The 25471-nt window shown below is 42.7% G+C and overlaps 1 protein-coding gene across 1 annotated transcript in view; it reads left to right on the top strand.

Moving 5' to 3' along the window:
• Window positions 1-25471, top strand: part of Mtr (5-methyltetrahydrofolate-homocysteine methyltransferase) — a 74590-nt gene that overhangs the window by 23400 nt on the left and 25719 nt on the right. Inside the window, exons 11-22 of the mRNA XM_021216107.2 lie at window positions 1512-1714; window positions 1833-1912; window positions 4211-4323; window positions 6129-6269; window positions 9648-9833; window positions 11718-11897; window positions 14891-15007; window positions 15529-15669; window positions 18155-18244; window positions 19468-19620; window positions 22068-22175; window positions 22358-22458. Of these exons, the coding sequence (XP_021071766.1) occupies window positions 1512-1714; window positions 1833-1912; window positions 4211-4323; window positions 6129-6269; window positions 9648-9833; window positions 11718-11897; window positions 14891-15007; window positions 15529-15669; window positions 18155-18244; window positions 19468-19620; window positions 22068-22175; window positions 22358-22458 (1613 nt within the window). The remainder of the gene's footprint in view (window positions 1-1511; window positions 1715-1832; window positions 1913-4210; window positions 4324-6128; window positions 6270-9647; window positions 9834-11717; window positions 11898-14890; window positions 15008-15528; window positions 15670-18154; window positions 18245-19467; window positions 19621-22067; window positions 22176-22357; window positions 22459-25471) is intronic.

Raw genomic sequence — 25471 nt, 5'->3', positions numbered from 1 at the left:
TGAGCCATCTCACCAGCCCCCAGCCTGAGATTCTTAATAACTATAAAGTTACTATGTATTTGTCTTTTGGTGCTATTAATTGAACCCACGGGTTTTGTTTATACTCATCATCTATTCTTAACCCACCATGCCTACATCTCCATTTGTATACATCTTTTTAAAAAACTTTTTATTGGTTCTTGGTGAATTTCGCATCGTTTTTCCCAATCCCACTCATCTTCCCCTCCCCTCGTACCTGTCCTCCACCCTTGCAACCTCCATGCGGAAGCTGTAGCGTGTCACAGTTTATCCCATAGTACCCTTTTGTCCTCACTTCTTTGCTTAGAAATGGTCATTGTGATGACTCATTGGTGTGGTCTGAGGCTTCTGGCTACACTGTTAATACTGGAACCTCACTGGGACCAGATACCTGTTGTCATCCTGTGTCATGGAGATCCTGTAGTTTTGGATCTGTAGGAGCAGTCCCTTCATGCACTCCAGCAGTTTATCAATGGGGTAGATGTTGGGGTGGGTCAATTCCAAGCTCTGGATCTGGGCCAGAGAGGTCTCAGAGCTGGTCAGCCTGCTCTCCAGGTCTCATGCCCTCGTGGGGCCCTACAAGCAACCCCACCCTCTACCCCATGCAACCTGGGCCAGCTCTACCCTGCTGCCCAGGTGAGGTGCAGGGCCCACTCTCCTGAGTGTTACAGCCGGTGAGGGACATGGCCAGTTCTCCCATTCTCATGACCAGGGTCCAGCTCTCCTGTCTGCTGTAGATGGCAAGGGATGAGGGAGGGGAGGAGGGCGTCTCTCCCTAGTCTATGCCATCTCTTGGCAAACAAGAGACAGGGCCAGCTCTCCTATGCTCATGCCCTCAGGGCTGGCTCCCTAGCAGCTCTCATATCCAGGGCCAGCTCTGTGGTGCTGCCCAGGTGAGGTGGTGCAGCAGGTGAGGGACAGGGACAGCTGTCCTGCTCTCATGACCTCAAGGGCCAGTTCTGCTTACTACAGTTGATGATGGGTGAGGGAGGAGAAGGGCGTGGACAAGGGAGAGATGCAGCCACACCTGCAACGTCTCTAGGTTGCATCTCTTATGTTACAGTTGAAGTATCTTATCTTTGGATCATGGACTAACACTACATTTTTTAGATCATTTCCTCTTTAAAATGAGACGTTGTTCTAGCTTGTGTATTTGTATGTTGATACCTATACCTGTCTGTCTAACTCCTGTTTTTACTTACTCATCTGTGTACTGATTTGGGGACAGTAGAGTGAAGAGTAGCTACAGTTCTAGATAAACAGAAGCTAGATTTTTATGGCTTATCAAACACATTAAAGTTGACAATGTTACAGACACTGTGGGTAACTGAAACACATTTTGAAGAGAGGAGCAATTGTATTTATCTGTACTTTCCCTTCTGTGTGCCTGCTGTAGCTAAAACAAATGCACAGGACCCTACTCTTCCCCCACCCCTTTTCTGTTATTCTTAGAGTTACGGACTTCCTTTTGAAGTTGCTGAACTGTTGGTTAGGTAGCAACAACATGTTCCGTGTGTAGATTTGTAAAGACTATCTGTGAGCTGGGGGAAGGGAAGAAGAGGGTAGCAGTTGGCATTGGTGCAGACCGCACGGAGCTCCAGGCTCATGCCTCTGACGGCACAGGCAGCACAGTCAGCAATGATGAGCCTTCTGTTGCTGAGAAAGCTGACGGATGCAACTGCTGCTGTACATTTAAGTAGACATAAGTGTGCATGGATATAGTGATGCCGAATTAATTTCATAGCTGGAAATTAGCTTAATTAAAATTATGCTACTCTGAATTAATTAATATACTGTTTTCTCTTTTAATTTAGGGAAATTGCGGAAGCTGTGAAAAATTGTAAGCCGAGAGTCCCCCCTGCTAGTATTTTTGAAGGACATATGTTACTATCTGGTAGGTCATGAGGATGTAGTTGTTCGGGTGTAATCAACATGCTTATTCTAAGTGGATAGTGATATTCATGCCAGGAGGCTTATTAGGTCAGAGTGCTTAGTTTTCTTGGCACTTAGGTAAATTTTACTAAAGAACTTTTTTTTCCTAGAATGGGGTGGAAAGATTAATTTCCGGGTAAAAATGTCCTCAAATTCCCAGAGATTCACCTGCCTCTGCCTTCTTTGTGTTGAGATTAAAGGCGTGTGTCATCATGCCTGGCTGTTTTTATTTTTTTTCCTGAAATGGTGGTGAATTAAGACTGTCTCGCTGTATAGCCAGGGGTCACCTCAAGCTAGCAATCCTCCTGTCTCCACTCTTTGAGAGTCTAAGATTACAAGTGTGTACCACCATGTTCAATCTGAAGGATACTTTTATTAACCTTAGCAGAAATGGTAAACAAGAGATGTGCTGCTTCTTTATCTGGCATGTCATTCCTGCTGGATCAGAAGCATTTTGTAGAATGCCCTCAGATCATACAAGCACTCTGAGCATTCAGTGGTGATCATCCCTGTTTGCCTGGTAGACAAACCTGCACATTCTATGAACGGTCAGGGCACAAGGCTCATTAGCACTGAGAAAAGGCAGCAGCTGAAGCTGTAGAAAGTGATTGCTTCCTGAGTCTGTGGACAAATGGCCTGGAATATCTGGATAATTACCCAGTCCATATTCATAATCTTCCTCTTGCTCATACTTATTTTTTTTTTTATAATGCTTTGGCAGAGGACTCAAGGGCCATCTTATTTTTTAGCTCTGATAGATGATACTAATTTTGTGCTTCATTTTTATGTAATTAAAGAAGAGACACTGACTGACTTGTAAGCTGAAAGGTGGTGTGAGCAGTTGTCTCAGGTTTGTAGAACCATATAAGAGATCCTACACATAAGGCCATGTATCCCCAGAGCCTGCCTGTGGCTATTTGGGGGAAATTGCTTCTTATAAAACTTTTAAAATGAAGGCTGTATGAGAACCTTTTCTGTGACACTTCACAGTCTTTACGTTGCTTTTTTACCAGAGTGTAATGCATCTACATGTGTGATCTGGTACTTGCCTCTGCATTAGCCTGTGCCAGGGCAGATGGTATTACTCCTTAGCAAATAAAGTAATTATATGCCAGAAACCCAGTGGGTGCCTTGGTTCCTCACAGTGACTGCCACAGTGACTCCTGGATCTCCATCCTGGTCCTCCCTCATCCAGTGTCAGTGCTAGTTTCAGGTTCACAGTTTCTCAGTGAACGAGATGATGTAACCTTTCACACACACTGTTGATGGGGTGAAGAGATTTGATTCACTCATCTGTAAACTGATTTCTGACAGAGCATCAGTGGAGTGGAAAAGGAAAAAATAATATATAATGGCCTCAGATTTCTACAAGCTACATTGCTGGGATTACAGTCGTGAACCACCGTGTCTGATTCAATAATTCTTTCTGTTTGTTTTTGTTTTTACAATATTCTTTATTTAAGAATTTTATACAACATATTTGAACATATTGACACATATCCCAACTCTTCCGATAACTACCCTTTCTACTCTGCTGTCCCTTCCTACCCAATTTTAGTTTTCTTCCCCCTCCCAAGTTCCACTGGTGTCACCTAGCTAGTTTTGAAAAGAAGAGTAACACACTGTATTTCCCTCTCCTCTGTACCTCTCTGTTTCCCTGCATCCCAGCAGCTGTCCCATGCCAATAGCTTCTCAGTTCACCAGCTCGCGGTGGGATCACGGTGGGGGGGGGCCTCCCCTCATCTAGGCATGGATGAGACATGACAGCTCCCTCCCTCCCGAGGCCTAGGGATTTTCAGGGGAGAGTGGGACAGACACCCCACAGCTTTCAGAGGCTGTGGTAGCATCAAGCAGGGCTTCCAGACACAGCAGCGTAGCACACATGTAAACTCACGGCTCGTGGACAGCAGGAGGAGCTCAGCCCTCTTCTGATGGGACGTTTCTTCCTGGCTCTCGCCCCAGGCCCTTAGTTAAGGGCCGTGATGACTTTCCTTCATTTTCAGAGGTTGTATGGTTCAGCCTACTGGGGGTTCTTGTAGCACAGAGCTCTGAAGTGTTTCCTGCCTTGGAGAGCTGGTTGTAAGCACAGCTGCAACAAGGAGTCCTTTGGGTGTTCAGAAAAGGAAAGATTGTGACCCTGTTTCCCTATTAGATCTCCTCTCCCATCTGCTCAGATGGACATTTGTTTTGCTGAAAATATTTTGTTTCATGTCATCCATGTGCATTTTCAAGAATTTTTCGAAATGTTTCTCCTTTTAAGGTCTAGAGCCCTTCAGGATTGGACCATACACCAACTTTGTTAACATTGGAGAGCGCTGTAATGTGGCAGGATCCAGGAAATTTGCTAAACTCATCATGGCAGGAAACTATGAAGTGAGCATCCTCCTGAGACCCCCTCCCCCTCGGGGCTGTTTCGTGCCTCTGGGTAACCGCATGTCAGCCGTGTTGAGTTCGGGCCAGTGCTGTTGCAGGGCTGCTAGAGGGATGCTAGTGTAGGGAAGCTCATGGCATCTGGCAGGAGGCGAGGCTACTAGAGAGAGATCTGAAGCTGCTGCTGTTGGACCTGCCCCAAAAGCATTAGGTTCAGGGCATGGAGGGAGATGACTCAGAGGGATCCAGTTTCTGGCCTTTCATTGTTAAGTTTGGATATTTGGGAATACTTCTCATTTTGGCCTCTCTGAAACTGTTCTATGGAAAGTGAAAGCTCCTTGGCTTTTTAAAAATTATGTATTATGTATATGAACATTTTGCTCATGTGAATATATGTGCACCATGTATGTGCCTGGTGCTTATGGAGACTAGAAGAGGGCATTAGATCCCCAGGAGATGGAGTTACAGATGATTTTGAAGTGCCATGTTGGTCCGGGGGACTGAACCTGGGTCTTGTACAAGAACAAGTATTTTTAACTGCTGAATCATCTCTGCTCCTTCCAAAGAGAATTTGTACTCATCTGACCACATCAGATGCTTACTGGTGAAGGTATTGTTGATCCTATTAGCTGTAGATCAAAACAAAACAAACAGGCCCTTGCCTTGAGAACTGAAGATGAGTCAAATTTAATCTACACAGTGCATGCCCAAGACATCTGAAAAGAGTTTACTTTCTACAAATATAAAATTAAAAATGGAGGAAAATCGTTGAGGTTTTAGGTTGCTTTTGTTTGTTTTGTTTTACTATGAGTTAACTTTTTTTTTTTTTTTTTTTTTAAACTGGGGCATAGTGATACATGTCCTCAATCCCAACACTTGGAGGCATAGACAGGTAGATTTCTTTGAGTTCAGGCTGGCCTGGTCTCCATAGTGAGACCCTGCCTCAAAATTTTCTTTCTTTTAATTAACTTACTGTGTGTGTGCGTGTGTGTGTGCATGTATTTTTACTTGGACATTCATATGCAAGCCACTGCGGACATGTGGAGGTCAAAGGACAACTTACAAGAGTTAATTTTGTTCTTCCACATTTATGCGTTGGTGATCAAACTCAGGTTGTTGTCATCAAAAACCCTTTACCAGAACCATCTCACTGTCCTTTGAGTTTTAATGATTTTTTTTTAAATTTTAGGATCTGGATAGATTTGTTTTTTTTTTTTAAACAAATATACTTTTTTGTATGCTTATTGTGAGTTTATGCACATGTGTGTGCATGCAGAAAAGGGCACTGACTCCTTAGAGCTGGAGTGAGAGGCACTCTGAGAAGCCTGGCTTGCTACATGTGTCCTGAGACACGACCTCAGATCCTCATGGTTGTGCATTCAATGCCCTTATTCTTTGGACCCTCTTTCTAGCTTATGGATTTAGCGCTCCTCACCTCTGCCCAAGACAGGGTCTTGTGTACTGTGACTGTCTTGGTGGAACTCACTATGCAGACCAGGCTGGCCTTGAACTCAAAGTGATCTGCCTGCCTCTGCCTCCCAAGTGTTAGGATTCGCCTCGTTTTTGGAATCGTTAATTGCTGTTTCTTGGCATCCCCTAGAGTTTTCTATTTTAGTGCAGGTGTTGGTTGCCTCAGGTAGGACTCCAAGCAGGGAGATGATGTGTGGGAAGGGTTACTAGTCAATGTTGAGTGTTGGGCAGCAGGGGACAGCCTGTGTGTCTGTTTCAGTAACAAAGGACCTCTGGGGATGGGAGGAATTACTCTGCCTAGACAGCTCCTAACCATGCTTCTTCCATTCCTTTTCCAGGAAGCCCTGAGCATTGCCAAAGTACAGGTGGAGATGGGAGCTCAGGTGCTGGATATCAACATGGACGATGGCATGCTGGATGGTCCCAGTGCAATGACCAAATTTTGCAACTTCATTGCTTCTGAGCCTGACATTGCCAAGGTTGTACAAGGGTTAAGGGTTATAATCATTAAGAGTGTTTACCTTGCTTGCTGTTGTTCACTTAGCCTTGTCTATCCATCCACTCAGGAACTCTTTTTCTATACCATGTTGTTATTCCTCATTCTGAGCTTTCTTTTTTCTTTGGTTTTTTGTTGTTGTTTTGTTTTGTTTTGTTTTGTTTTGGTTTGGTTTGGTTTTTCCAGGCAGGGTTTCTCTGTACAACCCTGGAACTCACTCAGTAGACCAGGCTGGCTTCGAACTCAACAATCCGCCTGCTTCTGCCTCCCAAGTGCTGCGATCAAAGGCGTGCGCCACCACACCTGGCTTCATCCTGAGCTTTCTTAACTAGGCAGTCTGTCCACCTGGAGCAGATTTTGGAGCGTGTTAGGGCTTTAGCTCATCTGTTGACAGGTATCTGGGAGAAGTAGGCTTCAAGAGACTGAGTTTTGTCCATTGTCTGCAGTCTGAGAGCTGACTATGGTATCTTAGCTATTGCTGCCACACTGATTCGATTCCCACCATGGAAAATGGAGCTCAGTTAGGGCTTCCTTACTGCAAGAAGAGACCTTGTTAGGCATAGTAGACAGTGACGAATAATGGTTCGATCAAGGTTTCATGTCTTTGTGTATACTTGTTCTTTAAAAGGTGAAAGTTAGGGGTTGGAGAGACAGCTCAGTGATTAACAGCATGTGGTGTTCCTGTGGAGGACCTGGGTTTAGTTCCCTGTACTTCTGCAAGCTCACAACTGCCCATTAACACCAGCTCCAGGGGGATCCAACTTCTTTGCCTACCTCAGGCATCTTCATTTGTGTGTACAGACCCCCAGACAGATGCAGACAACACACACATATGCACGAAAGTTTGCTTGTTTGTTTTTGTGACAGGGTCTTAACTGTATAGCCCTGGCTGGCCTTCAGTTCACAAATATCTGCCTGCCTCTACCTCTGCTGTAAAAAGTAAATGTTAAAAAAAGGTGAAAGTCATTTCATTTTTGGGTCATTAAATGAAGTTCTGTGTGTTCTGCTTCTTAACTCAGTCTGAGACTTGATCTGTAATACCTACTGCTAACTTGCCATGGTGTGTGTGTGTGTGTGTATGTGTACACTTGTCTGCATGCATAGTTTTGGTTTTGGTTTTTGAGATGGGTGTTTAGTGCACATAGATGGCTTCAAACTCATTATGTAGCCAAGGATGACCTTGAATTCCTGCTGCATTCATCCTAATGCACTTTTCAGGGTTTTTTTTGCTTGTTTGTTTGTTTGCTTGCTTGCTTGCTTGCTTTTTGTTTTAAAGAAACTCTTTCCAGAGTTTCATATCTTTAGGCTGAGGTGTCATTAAAAAAACAAAAACAAAAACAAAAAAGTAGGCCTAGCAAGAACTTAAGAGGAGCTAAAGAGAAGCTCAGTGGTTAAGAGTACTGACTGCTCTTCCAGAGGTCCTGAGTTCAAATCCCAGCAACCACATGGTGACTCACAACCATCTGTAATGGGATCTGATGCCTTCTTCTGGAGTGTCTGAAGACATCTACTGTGTACTCATATAAATGAAATAAATAAAATAAATCTTTTAAAAAAAAAAAGAACTTAAGAGAAACCATAGTAAGCACTAAATTATATTTACCCATCTTCCATTTTTGTACTAAACTTACTAAAAGCCGTACCACTTTTCTGGGTGTAGCCCTTTGAGACAGGCTCAGAAAAGCTCAGTGCTTTGCTCAGAGTCCATTGAATCAGTGTGAGTGGGTGGGTGGGAAGTGCTGTTGATGAACTAACTGCCTTGGGAAGCAGCCTGCCTCTCTCTAGAGCCAAGCACACTGACAAGCTTCTGGTGCTGGCTCCCTTCCTCATCTCTAAAGTGAGATGATCAGACCCCCGGTACTCACTTCAAGGACTGTGATGGGGAGTCTCTCGGTAACTGTGGAGGACCGTAAGCCCTGCCAGAGCTTGTTAGTGCTCTGATTGCTGCAACCACTGACCTTTCTTTCCTGGTTTTTATCGACTATTAAATTTGCTGGGGGCCAAATTTTAGCCATTAGTATAGAATATAAAAATGTGCTGCTAAGTAGGGAGGCTGATGAAATCACAGTTGGAGACCAGTGTGGGCTGTATAGTGAGACCCCACGAGCCTGCTTCGAGCCTGCTTCTAAAAACCCAAAGTATGAGTAGGACATCTTCAGCAGTAGAGTTAAAACCCCAGACTATTTGCAAGCTGTTCTAGACACGGCCTGGTAATTACTGCCATTGCATTTGACCCTTTTCCATTAAAGCTCTTTATTGCTAGTGTCCTAAGGTTTTTGTTTTTTGGTTTTTTTTTTTGTTTTGTTTTGTTTTGTTTTGTTTTGCTTTTTGTTTTTGAAATGGTGTCTTATGTCCTACACTGGCCTGGAAATCAGTATGTAATTGAGGATAGCCTTGAACCTCTTATTCTCCCACCTCCATCTTCTATTGCTAGGATTATAGGTTTGTGTTACCAGTTTATGAACTGAGGATCTCTGCAAGAACTCCACCAGTCATGCTATTTTCCTAAGCACACCCCACTCCCCTTTTAAAACAGTTTAATAATTATGTGTGTCTGTGGTATTAGGAAACAATACCAGGGCCACACAGGTGTCAGGCACTCTGTTGCTGAGACAGACCTACCCCTTGCCTTCTTGTTCTTTTTGCTATGCTGTGTTCTAGTCTCTTACTACTTGTTTAATCATTATCTTGGTTAGCATGGTGAAGCCAGGGACCTGTGTGCCAGGTACTGACTGACTGCCCTACTGTAACAGCCCTGAGTCAGCTCTCCTGCCAGGCTTATTTCTTTGGAGCAGTGAGTCGATCCTTTCACGGGTCTTGGAGCAAAGGGTGGATTAAACCATGGTCTCTTCATGTGTTCATCTTAGTTGTTTGTTTTAGTTCTTAGCAATTACTGTTTTGGAGCAAAGAGGATTAGAGCTGGTTTTCCTTTCTAATAGTTGTTTTTTTTTGTTTTTTTTTTGTTTTTTTTTTTCTGCTTAGGAATTTGTTTTTATAAAGAGAAGGTTTAATTTGAGTAACTTGGCCAGAGGGTCATTTGTTCCCAAAGGGCAAGAAATTCAACCTTAATATGAGTCAGGGTAGAATGCTTGAAACTAGAGAAGGTGTTTGCCTTAGGGTGAAGGACTTGGAAGTGTAAACTAGGAATAAGCCTCTTGGATTCCCTGTCTGCGCATAGTCTCCTGTGAGCTGATCTTACTCTAAATATTTGAACTTTAAGCTCAAGTAAGTATATTAAAATCCTACTTCTAACACCTTAAATTTGTTTATTATTCCCTAAAGGAGAAATAGAGTGTTTTTGGAACCCCTCAAAGGGAACTTGTGACTTGTGACCCATGATCTTCCTGTCCTTTTGCCTCAGGTGCCCCTGTGCATCGACTCTTCCAATTTTGCTGTGATTGAAGCTGGATTGAAGTGCTGCCAAGGGAAGTGCATAGTCAACAGCATCAGTCTCAAGGAGGGGGAGGGGGACTTCCTGGAGAAGGCCCGGAAGATAAAGAAGTTTGGAGCTGCCGTGGTGGTTATGGCTTTTGATGAGGAAGGACAAGTAAGTGGCTTCTGTGGGGCTGGCACTGTTGTGTCACCCAGGTGAGAAAGCAGTGAAAAAAAAGTCCGAAGTAGCCATATGTGTGTACACACAGATGCGTACATATGCTTAACTTTGCACATAAGTTTACACACATATACACACAAATAATATATTTCTAGAAATTTGATTCTTTACATCAGTAGAGAACCTCTCTCTCTCTCTCTTTTTTTTTTTCCACTAGGAAATGGTTGAATTATTCATTAAGTTACTGGGACAGACAGCTGGTTATATATTTGGAAGAAAAACCAAGTAAAGAGTCCTGACCGTTCATTTTGTGCTACTGTAGTAAAGAATACCACTATGTTAGTTACTTTCTTGTTGTTATGACAACATCCCTTGACCAAAGCAACTTAAAACAAAAAATCTTTAAGGTTCATGGTTGGAGAGGATAGTCCATGTTCATCATGGTAAGGAGCATGGCACCAGGCAGGCAGGCAGGTGTGGTTCTGGAACAGTAGCTGAGAGCTTACTTGTGATCCACAACTACAAGGGAGGGAAGGACTGTGTGAGAGTGCACACAAACTGGGAAAGCCCTCACTCACCCAGTGACACAGCTCCTTCAACAAGGCCACACTTCTTAATCATTCCCAAAAGTTCTTCTCAGTATTAGCTGGATATGAACATCACCACGGGCTCCTGAATTGCTGGAGCCAGTCTCAAGATTGTGATTCAGATGGTCTCAGGTACCATTACTATGAAATAAACAAGCAGAAGTCCCTCAGAGCTGAGAACCCTGCCTGATTGAGAGATCCTTCATCTCATTCTGCTGCGCTTCAGATGGGTCTGTGAAATCCCTAAGGGTACCTGAGGCCTACCAGCATGTGTGCTTCACAGTGCCAAAAATGATGCATAGTCGGACCTGCTCCCCACAGAGAGGCTCTGGCTGAGTATGACAGGCTGAGAGGTGGGGGTGGGGGCCGTGAGCCTTGCCAGAATCTGAGGTTTAAATTTGAATTTTTACAAATTTTTGTGAGGGAGGGTGATGATAATTTGTAGGGTTTAGTCTGTTTTTAAATTTTTATTTTATATCTATGACTGTTGCCAGCATATCTAAATGTACACTATTGGCAAGCAGTGCCTATAGACCAGAAGAAAGAGTCTTGTCTTCTGGAGTTTAAGTGATGGGAACCGAACTTGGGTCTTGGAAGAGCAGTAGGTACTCTTCGTTGTCAGGCCATCTTTCTAGCTTTGAGACAGGGTCTCATTATGTAGTCCAGGCTGACCTTGAACTCATGAAATTTACTTGTCTCTGCTTTCTACAGTGCAGAACTAATTTGTAGTTGCAACTTGAGACACATGGTGTCAAGCATGTGGGTGTGGGGACTAAGTACAGGAAGACCCTAGAAAGCAACAGTGGTGTTTGTGTGAGTGGTCGGGACATTGTAGGTAGGTCAGGAGAGGTGGGGCGCTTAGAGGACTCTTTCCCAGTGTAGCCCACAGCGTAGCCCGCAGCAGCCTGGCACTCGTGTGTATAACTCAGGGTGCCCCTACCTGCCTTAGTTCTGCCTCACTATCTCGTGTGCTAGAATTACATGCCTGATAACCAGCTGCTTATTTTTTTAATCTGTGTATAGCAGAGTTTGATTTTTAAATCACATCTGTCTTTAGAAAGCCACTTTGTTAATATATTACATATGAATGAAGTTTTTACATAGGTAGTAAAATTATTACACTGAAAATGTAAAGTCTTGATTCTGTTCTTTGATAAGATGATGAACACTTAGAGGTTTGATACTTGCTTTTAGAATAAATTCAGTCATTGAGTGGTTTTGATGAGTGACATATGCCATTTTTATAGATAATGCTTTGCTTTCGTAAATTACATTTCTGCTTATTTCTCAGGCAACAGAAACAGATGTTAAAGTCAATGTGTGCACTAGAGCTTACCATCTACTTGTGGACAAAGTGGGCTTCAATCCAAATGACATCATCTTTGACCCCAACATCCTTACCATTGGCACTGGAATGGAAGAACATAACTTGTATGCTATCAATTTTATCCATGCAACAAGAGTCATTAAGGTAAGTCTGGATATTTGCTGTCTTCACCAAAGACACAGCTCAGATGTATCTGCTTGGTTTAGTGCGTGCTTACAACTAACACATACTGATTTGCTGAGAATAGTAATGTTCCTGTCCTTAGCAAATTGTTCTCTAAAGTGTAGGGACTGTATCTCTTATATAATGCTATGTTACTTGTTTTGTGTAACACAAACAAGAATATATAAAACATATAGCCTATGTAGGAAATAAGTAGTTATGAACAATATAGTAGCTTCACTTTTTCGAAGTGGCGTGAGGCTTCTGTCCCATATATCTCCTTGTCTGGGTATGCCTTATTCTCAATTTCATGAAGAAACTCATTCTGATATTTATGTTTCTGAAACTTTGTTATTGTTTTTGGTAGTAATTTTGTTACTTATATTATTATTATCCGTTGCCTTTTGTGCTTGCCAGTGTATGTTCTAAATTTTAGTTTTGACCTCAGTCAGTACCCACGCTGCCTTTGTAGTTAGCTGTGGATGTGCCCTCGTGCAGGCTTGCCTCACATGTCAGATGAGGACGACCTTGGGGACATTCAGCTCTTATTCCATAAGCACGTGTCTTGTTAGTTCCAGTCAGTGCCCTTTTAATTGTTCTGCTTTTTGTTTTTGATTTCCCTTTTTGAAAATGCCCTTCAGTCCCAATGGTAGTGCTTTCAATGTTCACAAGTGCAGGACAACTGTGGTGTGCCTAGTGGACAAAATGCTTGTTGGATAAGCACTATTCAGCGTTAAGTCACAGGGCTGCTGGCCATGAATTCAGTGTTAATATTTAACATGTGCACATCAAATAAGGAGTCTTTAAAGATGTATTCATTTGTATTTATGTATATGTATGTGTGCCTACTTGAGTTTATGTCTATTACATGTGTGTTCAAGTGCCAAAGGAAGCCAAAGAGTGTTGGATTCCCTGGACCTGGAGGTTACTGTGAGCTACCTGATGTGGGTCTCTTTATAAGAGCAGTGTGCACTCTTAACCACACTACCATCTCCACCCCATAGGGTACCTTTAACAGATGCACAAAACAAGGTTGTATGTTGATGAGGTGATGAAAATATGACCAGAGCTGCCAGCTGCTATGTCAGGAGCAGGCCTTCAGGTTTCTAATCTAGTCTACTGAGGAATCTCAACAATCAGCTGTATATCCACATAGCATGAATTGGCCTCTTTGAGCTTATTGTTGGTCAAATCATAAAATGCTATTTAACCCCCCCCCTTTTTTTTATTCTTTTTTGACAGAGAGTCTTACTGTGTTGTAGCCTGGATAGTTTACACTTATGAACCTCTTGCCCAATCCTCTTTCCAGTGCTACCAGGCCCACATCAGCCTCATTTTCAGTTTCCTCTGTGTTGTTGCTATAGCTACATTTGTTTGTTTTTATTAGTGTATAATATGTGACTGTTTCCCTGAATCACAACTAGTACTGTTGATAGCTAACTGGTCTGTTGAACAGTGGTGTTGTGAGTAGTATTGTATTAGGTTGGTACAAAATTAATTGCAGTTACTGATAGTGAAGTTTTGTTTTGTTTTGTTTTGTTTTGAGACAGGGTTTCTCTGTGTAACAGAGTTCTGTATGTCCTGGACTTTCTTTGTAGACCAAGCTGGGCCTTAAACTCAGAAGTGTGGCACCATACCTGGCCCCCAGATAGCAAATTTTAAATCACAGCTAGGCTCAAACATATCTTCATTAATCAGAATAGGAACCATTATAAGCAACTTGGTTTTGCCAATGAGGAATAATGTTTTATTCTTAACATAAAGAAGTAAGTGTTAGCAGGCTGGCCAGATGGTTCAGCAGGTAAGTGCGCTTGGTGTCAGTTAAGCATGATGATGTGAATTCGATTCCTAGCTCCTACATAATAGGGGAGGTGAGAGCTGACTCCTGCAAATTGGGTTCTGACCTCTTGACACATTCTGGCTTGTCTATGCATTCTTCCAAATGAATACATGTAATAAATATCTTTTTATAGTCAAGGCTTTAGAATTGAGTAACTCTTAGAAAGAATTTTCTCTGTCTTGATGATTGTGGATATTTTTTCCCTGCAAAACGCTATCAAGATTCTTGAAAAATGGAAATATGTTGTTGAGGGATGAGGTGAATATGGTGGATAAGGCAAAACTTCATAGCAAGTAATAAATCATTAGCAGAAACCCATAAAGCAGGACTGCACATTAAAATAGTATATAATATAACCAAATTCATCAAGAATGTATCTCAACATTAAGGAACGAATGTCAACATTGTGAACTTATCATTACTTTAGCATCAACCTAATAGGTTAATCACATATGCCTGAGTTAGGCACATATGCCTGAGTTTCTCTGTAGCATGTCTAGGAGTAGGATGGCTAGACAGTGGCTGGCTGTCTCCCTGGACACTTAGGCTGTACCTGTAGTGGGAGTTACTGTTGTTGTCATGGCTAATGCTTGGTATTGTCACAGGCAGCTCAGCTGCCTCTGTTCTATGTTTTGTCAAGTTTGTGATGAAATAGAGAGCTTGTTCATCTAAGTTGCAGGTTTCTTCCAGTTTTGAATGGGTCAGGATTGTACGCACATGCACATTTACAGATTTATGCACCTAATCTTTTGCTTTCTGTCTCGTTTTCCCCTGTCATTCATTCAGCAAATATTTCTTGTAACTTTCACTGCTATTCATTACTGTGGTCATTATAGAGGTAGTCAGAGGTAAAATAGGATTTTGTATTTTTCCTGCAGCATGTAAAGTAGCAGGAAAAGCTATTTGTGCTGCAGTGCCTCTGTGACATTGTAAAGGCAGTGGGTTTATGTGATAGAAGAGGAGCCGGAGCAATGGCAGTAATGTGGCAGACTGGGCTTCGTCCAGTAACAAGTTCAGACTTAGTTACCTTTGACTTCCTTGCATTTTACTCTGCCTTTGTACAAAGCTTACAAGGTATGGCTGATGTTGGCTTTTGTAAACCAAGATTTTTTTCATGTTTTTATGTTCTTGCCAGGAAACATTACCAGGAGTCAGAATAAGTGGAGGTCTTTCCAACTTATCCTTCTCCTTCCGAGGGATGGAAGCCATTCGAGAAGCAATGCATGGTGTTTTCCTTTATCATGCGATCAAGGTATGGTGAAGCCAATTTTGACTTAGGTGCTGGGAAGATGTCTCCGTGGGTAAAGGGTTCACTGCAAGGCCTGAGGACTTGTGTTGAAATTTCTCCATCTCTACAATGAGAGATGGAGACAGAATCCTTGGAAGATTGGAGCCAGCTAGCTTGGCATGTCCAGTGGCAAACAAGAGAGAGACCCTGTCTGAAACAATATGAAAGGCAAGAACCAACACCCAAAGTTGTCCTCAGACTTTCATACATGTACCATGTATGCATCATAAATGCACACAGAGATTTTTCAAACAATGGAAACAAAAATGTTGGCACTCTAACTTAGATTAGGACTTACCTGGGCTGCTTCTGTCTCCTTTAAATGAAGCTTCAGTGGAACAGAGCGCTCTCACCCCTTCACCTGTCTAGGGCTGCTTTTAGACTGTAGCCGAGTTGAATAGTGACTAATTATGCTATAAAGTTGTTCTCTGATCCCTGATTTGGGTATCAGTGGAAATCCTCATTTCCCTTTTTATTGCCTTTAGTTTGGCATGGACATGGGGATAGTCAATGCCGGCAACCTCCCCGTGTATGATGATATCCATAAGGACCTTCTTCAGCTCTGTGAAGACCTCATTTGGAACAAAGACTCTGAGGCTACTGAGAAACTCTTACGGTATGCCCAGGTAAAGGAAAAAGTGTCTCGGGTGTCTTTCCTGCCCTAGCCTTTACTGGCAGGTACTGGACCTTTACTGTAGAATCGGAGCAAATGTGGAGTTGTATTTCTGGATCATTAATCGTTATCACCATGGTTTTTATAGCTCTAGAGAAGCTGTTGCAGTAGGACGAGGAAGGAGAAATAGACCTGTCATGGCTTCAGAGTCCTAGTCCTGTGTGTGTCTCCATGCTTATGAAGGCACCCACCTCTCACCTGAGGGTGTCTGCTGGGGCATCCAGGTGCTCTTCCTTGAAGAATCCACCTGACCCCTCAGTTGTTTGGGCCCCGTATCCTCCTCCGTCACCTGTCAGTGGTCTGCCCGGCATGGCAATCCTTTTCAAACTCTATTCTGTGGAAGCTGAAATGCTAACGCCGGTGCTGTCCTTCACAGAAGCCATGGTCAGAAAGTTCTAGAATGGATTCTGGGACTGTAGTGTTAAATTTGCTTTTTACCCTGAATTGTATTTAGAATGACTAGAATGTTTACTTTTATGTTATATAGCATGCAGAGTACCTTCCAGTCTGAACACTTGTAGAGGTGAAGACTCTAATCAGGCACCATAAAAACATTCAGTGTGTTGTTATCATCATCATCATCTTTGGTGTGTGTGTGTGTGTGTGTGTGTGTGTGTGTTTGAGAACTGAACCGCAGCATTTGAACATGCCAGCCAGATAAGTGTCCTACCGCTGAGCTGTATCCGCAGTCCCTGTGCTTTGTCTTTGCATGATGAACATTCGTTTAAATAACTGATGAGAAGTAAGCTGATCTTGGTGAGCTCCCTCTTACTTATGAAATGACTCTTCATTCTCAGTGTTGTTTTTTTTTTTTTTTTTTTTTTGGATCAAGTTAATCGGTTTATAGATATAGCTATCAGATGTAAGGTAGTTTTTTCACTTAAGTGGAATCTTTGCTGGTCTTTGTGTTTGTATTTACCACTGTATCCATATTTCCTTCACTGCCTTATGAATGTGGCACATTACTCCTTTCTGTAATGTTTGGAATATTCTTCCAGCATCCTTCCTTGTGTTAATAAGGAGTTTCCCAGATCAGGAATTGTTCTGATTGTGTGGCGGCTAGGACTTCGTTGCTTATGTATATCAGCGATGGGAGTGTGAACATTAGTAGGGGCTTTTCTTAGTTATTGCTTCTTTAGATTTCCTGAAGTGCCCCGTTAATCATTCTTCTTACCACCTTGGCATTCTTCCTGATTCCGTCTGTCCTTCATAGTCGTCGTTATGTAATGGCTTTGTTACCAGGCCTCAGCACATTCTCCTCCTTGTGAGTTTCTTTGAGTGTGACTCTGACCACAGCACTTTGAATACATCTTCTCCCTTTCTACACTTGTCTGAAGGCTAAAGTCCAGAATGAATTTCTGTGACTTGGCCTTTACCTTGCATAAATGTTGCTCCAGCAGCCTCACTTCACCAGTCATTCAGTCACTCAGCTAATGCACACCAGGCTGCCCTGCCTGACTTGGAGGGTCTGAGTAGTAGGAGCTGCGCCCTGCCTTCCAGAGCCTGCAGACACACGGGGAATCTGGAAGCTCTGAGTCGGTTCTTGCCTTCTGCGTTTGTACAGTTTCTAGGGGTTGAACTCAGATCATCAGGTTTGACCGCAAGTGCTTGTCCCTTGAGCCGTCTGGCTGCTCAGCACTGAGATCTCCTATTTGGGCACCTTGTGCCATCACTGGGGGGCAAACATAAACTGGTGTACTGTCCCCGGTGTGCCAGGACACTTGGACTGTGCCTTCATCCCTGTGTTTCTTCCCTGTGGACTCCACTTCTCTGAAGCCCTTCCTCCATCAGTGTCTGAATTGGCTCTATTCCCTCAAACTTTCATATTGCTGTTACACGCCCTGCACTCATTCAGCCCCAGACACGTACGCTTAGAGCTTCCCCTTCTCTGTTTTCTTCCTCCCTTCCTTATGATATGGTGAAATCTTGATGTGGATGATCTTATGCTGCCCAGTGCGTCTACCTCCAGGAACATTCTGCCTTCACTCCAGTCTTTCTTCCTTTAGAGTTTTCTTGAAACAAGGTTTCATTATGTCGTATATGATGGCCTGGCACTCAGAAACCTCCTGCCTCAGGTTCCCAAGTGCTGGGAATAGGAGTCTGCCACTCTGCCCAGCTTCTCAGCTGGTGTGGGTGATGGTGATCCTCCTGGAGAGCTGGAGTGTTAGCGAATAACCCTATGTCCTGGAATACTTTGATGTCAGTTGTTACGTTTTAGGAAAGAAAGAAAGAAAAAAATACAACCATTCCTTTTTTCTACCGAAAGTTCACATTTTAAAATATTTCTTTTTCTCTCTCACTATTTATTTCAGTCTTGATTCATGCTGAACACCCTGGGGTCTGGAAACTTGAAGGATAAGACACTAAATTTTTTATTTGCTGCAAAGAATTCACTTTGTACCATTTGTATCCACTTCTTGGTTTTAATTTTAATTCAGACTCATGGCAAAGGAGGGAAGAAAATCATCCAGACAGATGAGTGGAGGAATGGCTCCATTGAAGAGCGCCTGGAGTATGCTCTTGTGAAGGTGAGACCAGAGCCTGCACTGGACGCCTGGTGGCTCGGGGTGGCTCCCTGGTGCCACTGCTGACAGTAGTGGGAGGGGGAGATGCTCTAGATTTTGACTGTGATTTTTTAACCTGAAGATGTCTGCTTGCCAGTGCTCTCAGCTCATTTGACAGTGTCTAAAGATATGTTCTGTCTTCATAGATGGGTGTGGCAGATGCTCTGGAACTCAGTGGCTGCAGTGTACAAGATAGGCCTGCATATGCAGCAAGGACTCACCCAGCCCAGTTAGTAGTTCTGAGGTCAGGAACCCTCCTGAGTCCCCGTAGTGAGTCCAAGATATTCCAGAGTGGTTTTGGCTCTAGAATTCAACTTTTAATATATATTTCAGTTTGTCGACTATTTGATTGTATCCTACATTTCTTGAGGATCCTGGGGTTTGAAGGAACGCTTGTGAGCACTGGCCAGGCAAGTCAGGGAAGGAGAGTTCCATGGTGTTTTGTTTTGGTTTTGTTGCTGTTGTTTTTTAACTTCACCTTTTAACAACCTTTATAGTGCTGAATCCTATTCTAGCCGAGTAAGGTCGGCTTAGAAGAAGATACAGATCGATTCATTCATTCATTCATCCATCCATCCATCCATCCATCCATCCATCCATCCATCCATCTATCTATCTATCTATCTATCTATTTATTTATTTATTTATTTATTTATTTATTTATTTATTTATTTATTTGAGAAAGGACCTTAGTGTATATCCCTGGCCGACCTTGAGCCAATGCCTCCTGAATGCTAGCATTAAAGACATGCACTACCATATCTCATTGAGCAAATCCTGACTTCACAGACGTATGTATTTGGCAGCATGTAATCAGCTGCTCAGGCTTGAGCCCACACCTGCACACGTGTTAAGCATGTACTCTAACACCGAGCTACACTCCTAGTCCTCACTATGCCTTCTTACTCTCCTGTGTACTTACTTCCTATCATTAGCTAGGCACCGTAGATAAATTATATCACAGTGATTGTCAAAAACCATGAGGTTGGTACTTTTGTGATCTGTAAGTGAGGAAACCAAAACTTAATAAATTGCCTGTGCTGGTGATGAGAACAAGGACTCGACTCTGGCTGATTCTGGGGTGCATGTTCTTCAGCAGCCCTGTGATTCATTCTTTGTTTTTGGCCTTAATACAGTTTTCTGTTTGTTCTCTTCTCCCCACTTTTTCCTCTCTTTTTTTCTTGAAGGGCATTGAAAAGCACATTGTTGAAGATACTGAAGAAGCCAGGTTAAATGGGGAGAAATACCCTCGGCCTCTGAATATAATTGAAGGGCCCCTAATGAATGGCATGAAAGTGGTTGGAGATCTTTTTGGAGCTGGAAAAATGTTTCTACCTCAGGTTGGCAAAATAGAAATTTTAACATTTCCTTTGTCTGCTTTTCAGTAAGTAGTGCATTTGAGTATTTTCTGAGGTTGCAGTGTAAACAAAGCTTGAAAGCATTATCTGGTCACTCCTTCTCTGGGTATATTTAGGAACCATCCCTGGCCAGTCTAACTTCACAGTGTATACAGGTTAGAAAGCTTGCAGACATTCTTAGCACCACAATCTTCGTGCTCTGTATTTCCATACTGGCAGGGCCATGCGGGAAGTGACAATGGCTTTAGAACTCATGGAATGCGGCCCACCAGTTGGCACAGCCCGGATTGGTATACCTTGACTGAGGCGTGACCTTGAGGACTTTACGCTGTCATGGAGTTCTGCTCTGCTTGCCGCTCTCACATCCCTCTTAACCTAAGAACCGTATGAAAACTCTAAGGGGCCTCCAGTCCTTTCCTGGGCAGTGTCTCTGGCACTTAGATCAATAGCGCTTGATCTCTTTCAGGCATTGCTGCCGGAACAGATTAATGACTCAGTCACCACCCTAGGGAAGAACTCAAGAGTTGTGACCACCACCCTTAGAAAACATTTGGAAAAACAGTGAAACTAGGTTTAAATGTTTTTGCTACTGGCTCTGATGTAGAAAATCTTAGGGAGAAATTTAAAGTTCAGAAAGGCACCCTCTCATTAGTTAAGCTTTAAGGTCAGTCAGGGAGCAAGAACAATGGCGGCGCTGGCTGACGGGGCTCTCACTGAGGCTGGACTGGTGATGATTTCTTGTACCCATTTTTGTCCTCAGATTGTTCGTGTGATTTAATAAGAATTGATGATTAGTAGATAGGCATTTTGAGGATTTAAAGTAGATATGACTGGTTTTTACATAAAAGTTAGAGTTGTGATTCTTTTAAGATTCTTATAAGATTACTTTTAAAGATTGGTAATAAAATAGTTTATCATTTCTTTGTAACTGCAAATTGCTGCCTGTCAGTAAGAGAAACTGGCTGAGAAAACTACGTTGCTAGCTCACACTTTGTTAATCTATAACAAGTTACTCAGTTACAGATGTATGTGAATTCTTGGGAATCATTTGTTTTCTTTACCTGTAGGTAATGTGATTTCTTATAAAGGTATTGGGGAACATATTGGTTTTTTAGCCATTTACTAGAAAAAACTAATTTGTAATCAAATTATCATTTTATACCACTTGAAAGATTTTGCTGGGATATATAAGCCACGAGGGAAAGAATAAACTTGCTGGAACTTTGTTCCTTCTACCCTCAAGTATGTATGTATACATGTATATGTGTAAAGTTTATGTGAGAATATGCTGGATTTTTGTTCCATCCATCAAATCTGTGTGTATTTATATTTGTAAAGCTTGTCTGGGTGTGCTGGTACTTGCAGCATCCACCAGTTGTGTGTGAATGTTACATATGTGGATGTGTGACATGCTTGGAGCCTGCTTGCTGGAGCTTTGTTCCATGTACTCTATTTGTGAATCAGTATATGTCAGTCTGTATGTGTGCATTTATGTATGCGTGCATGCATGTATGTATGTATTTGTAGGTATAAAGTATGGAGTCTGCCTTGTGCTTCACTTACTCAGTGTGTATATGTGTGTGTGAGTTTTTTCTCTTTCCTTTTCTTTCTCGAAGGCCCCAACAAAGTTAGAGAGCTCAGAGTTTTCCAGTGGCCACAGGGAGTGCCAGCCCAGGAAACCAAGCTTTGTTCCCTCAGAGAAAAGTCTGCTGAGTAATTTCTCTCATCACTGGCTGCCATTTTCAGCAACCTCCATCTGCTTGCCTCAGTTTACCCCCTGGATGTCAAAGCTGGCCATTGACACCGTATCACCTCTTACCTTAGTGCACACCTAAGATAAATGTAATGTTAATACTAATATTTGACTTGACAAGCCAGTGGTCATCTTTAAGAATGCATATTTTGGAAATATATTACTCTTTTAAGTAGTGGGACTTTAAATAGTATGTTTTAAGTAAAGGCAGAGTTCTTTATTATAACAAGTACTTAAAACTGTCATTTAGTAAATCCTTGTTTAGTGTCTAGGTTAGGGGCTCTGAAGTGAACCATTTAAAGGGCCTCTTTGTAAAGCTTAGTTTTAAGTGAGTTAAAAATCCTCAGGATTTATAGAATGCTGGGATGGATTGTATTGAAGTATGAAAATTAGAAGATGCATAGAATTCAGAGATGGTAAAAGGATGTTAGGCAGGAAAACAACAATCTACCAAGCGAAAGTTCAGAAACAGAAATTATAACCTTTAGTTTTTCTCTTTGGTTTTCCTCTGGCTGTTCCTCATTTGTTGTCATTCCCTACCTTATCTTATCCTGCTCACTCTAGAAATCTGGGAAGGTCAAATCAGACATTCTTAAGTGGTCCTGAAGCTTCATGGGTCAGCATCAGCAGTCATGAGATGGTCTGCTAATGATGCCCAACTCTGCATTTTTTCCAGGTTATAAAGTCAGCCCGGGTCATGAAGAAGGCTGTTAGCCACCTTATCCCTTTCATGGAGAAAGAAAGAGAAGAAGCCAGATTGCTTAATGGCTCTGTTGAAGAAGAGGCAAGTCATTTAGTCCAGGCCTGGAAAATTTGTTTTTCTGAGGTTGGGAACCTCATCAGTAAAGCATTGATGTAAGGTGTCACCAGGGAAGACCGTCTGGGTCTCAGGAGCCACCCAGGCGCTGGCTGGGGGATTCCCTGGTGACCCCTTACGCATGCTCAGCTGCTTGCCTCGCTTTGCAGGACCCTTACCAAGGCACCATTGTGCTGGCCACTGTTAAAGGGGATGTGCATGACATCGGCAAGAACATAGTTGGGGTGGTCCTGGCCTGTAATAATTTCAGGTAAGTCGAGATCTACTTCTTCAGTTCCTTCATGGCCTTTAACTGGGTGAAAGGGCTGGGGCAAGGGGTGCCCATGGATGAAGTGGGGTTTTGGTGTTTTGTTTTGTTTTTGTAGGTTCATAATTATGTATCTCTTATGTATTTGTTAAAAGGCTTAGAGAATGGGAAGTAATCTCTGGGGGTCAGGAAGCCAGGAGCCGTCTTGAGAATCTGTAGTGGATGTAGTCTTTAAGGCTCCTCAGGCTTTTCATGGCTTGCATGTACCCATTTCCACAACTGCTGGAGTTTAGACTGGGGCTCTTAGGGGAGTTGGTAACATGGACTCTGTAGGAAAGCTTTGTCGTTACTAGTCTCGCTGCCCTGTGTCTCTTGGTGATTGTACTAGTGTTCTCTGAGCGGCAGAACAAGCTAATAAATGTCTATATTGTAGTAATAGGGTTATTAGTGAAGCTAACAGGCTGTGGAGCAAGGAGTGCAACAGTGATGATCTCCTGACAGAAAGGCCAGGGTCCAGAAGTCATTCAGTCAGCAAGGCTGGATGTAAGGAAGGCCTTTAGGAAGGTCCAGCGAGGTCCTACAGAGCTGCTAGTTTTCAGTCCACTTTGGAATCCTAAAGAAGTAGAGCGAGGGAACGTTTACAGAAAGCAAATGCTTCCTTCTATGTCCTTCTGTGTGGGCTGCCGCTAAGAAAGGATGGCCAGACTGAGGGTGAATCTTCTGACCTCAGGTGATCTAGCCAAGAAAAAACCCTCACAGCGATTCCCAGCCGCTTGGGTTTTAGGTAAGACCAAGTGTGGTCAAGTTGCCAACGACGGTTAGCCATCACAGTGATGATGAAGTAGCATTTGGAATGATACATGTAGGTATAATCCCCTTTTGATAACTCAACAAAGAATAAATATTTGTAACAAAGTTATTTCCAGATAAGCTGATGGTTTATATTAAGTTTACAGTTTCCCTCATTCACAGTATGTTTCAATGAAAAAGCCACTAAAGCCTGCCCTGGTCCCAGTGTCCTTTGGAGTCATGACTGCTTTCCACTGTGCCTTCTCTCTGGCAGAGGAGCCCGCTGGTGCTGTGGCTGTCAGCAGCAGGGAGCCCTCTCAGCCTCTCTCCTCTCACCACTTGACCTGTCTCTCTGTCTGGAACGCCGGTTGGATTCCACTCAGGAATGCAGAGGCTGGTTGTACCCGGAGGGCAGCTTTTCCCACAGCCAGTCTTCTACCTTTCCTTCCAGCCGTTGTCTCGAAGGCAGCATTCTTTCCTAGCCTTGACAATCAGGACTGCAGTTTCCTCCACCCACTTACTATTCATGAAAGTGAAATGCCAGCCTCTGTTCTTTGGGGTCACTTCCTGCCAATATTATTTTGACCTGCATCAACTTTAAATGTACTGACTCATTAATATTCAGATTTTCCATTGAGAAATAAATTAGAATATTCAGAATGATTTTTGATCAGATAAGTGATTAATTAGCAGTTGATTTTAGATATATTCTCTCAAATATGAACAGACAGTTATGTACCTTCCCCATTTAACACTAGTTATATAAGAAAATCTGTCTATCAGATTTTCAGGAATTAAAGTAGAAATGGGCTAGATGTGATGGCTCATGTATTTAACCCCATAGGTTTAAACCCCACTTAGTGCAGATGTGGGTGGATTAACATAGTAAGTTCCAGGCCAGCCTGGGCAAGCAAAGAGCAAAAGCTTCCTTCTTTCGTGTCCTCTCGTGTATGAAAGTATCTCATGTCCAGAAAGTATGGCCCAGATTTAGGATGGGGTGAAGGGAGAGAAAGGGGGAGCAACAGTAATAGGCCCTGTGAGTATTACTTAACCTCAAATGGAAGAAAAAGACTCACAACTGGGTACTGAACTGGTGAGATGCTGCCATCTAGTGGTAGGATATGTGAATTGCAGGGGCAGCAGTCTGGAAGAGACAGCATCTGTACCCCTTCCTTTTCCCTTTCTTGCCTCCACCTCTTTCTCCTATTTTTAGTTAACAAGGAATATATATTCCTAAGTTACATACTTATAAAGCATAGTATGATTGGAACACATGTGTACAGTGTGTACTGATCTAGCATTGTCACCTTACGCATCCTTACTGAAAAGGAGGACCCACTCTCTCGTTCTTCATAATGCACAGCAGGTTGCATACAGAGGTACCTGCACCGCTGTGGAGCGTGAGAGCGTTTCTTCTGCATCCAGCTCTTTATTCCCCCTCCCCCTCCTCACCCTGTTTACCTCTGTTAATTACTATTCAACTTTCTCATACTTCCAGGTCAACTCTCTAAGTTTCTTCACTTGAGGGAAAGATCGTGTTTCTGTGTCCGGATTGTTTTATTTAACATAATGGCCACCAGCTCCGTTTATTTTCCTGCAGATGATAGAGTTCATTCTTTTTACGGTCAAGTAGTATGTTTTGTTTTGTTTTGTTTTTCGAGACAGGGTTCTCTGTGTAGCCCTGGCTGTCCTGGGACTCACTTTGTAGACCAGGCTGGCTTCGAACTCAGAAATCCGCCTGCTTCTGCCTCCCAAGTGCTGGGATTAGTTGCGCCACCATCGCCCAACTCAAGTAGTATTTTATTCCATGTGAATATTGTATTTTCTTTACCTATTTATCCACTGATGGCGGCTTAAGTTATCCTGGGTATATGCACAATTTTACTTTTCTTTGTGATTTCTTCTGAAGAGGAAAAGAACTAGGTTTATCTCTTTATTTTCTAAATTCTTTGTAATTTAAAATAGTACCGGATACCATTAGTAACTCATGTTTTGTAACATTTTTCTCTGAATTTGAATCCCAAGTACAATGCATACCTGAAGCTTTCTTTCTCTTTTTCTTTTACACCTTTGAAACAGTATGTGTATGTGCATACATACATACATACATACGTACATACATACATACATACATACGTACATACATACATACATACGTACACACATACATACATACGTACGTACATACATACATACGTACGTACATACATACATACATACATACGTA

The sequence above is a fragment of the Mus pahari genome, chromosome 16 (genome assembly GCF_900095145.1).
Source record: "Mus pahari chromosome 16, PAHARI_EIJ_v1.1, whole genome shotgun sequence".
Classification (NCBI taxonomy): domain Eukaryota; kingdom Metazoa; phylum Chordata; class Mammalia; order Rodentia; family Muridae; genus Mus; species Mus pahari.
The sequence above is the reverse complement of the archived record's forward strand: the minus strand, read 5'-3'. Positions and strand labels throughout refer to the sequence as shown.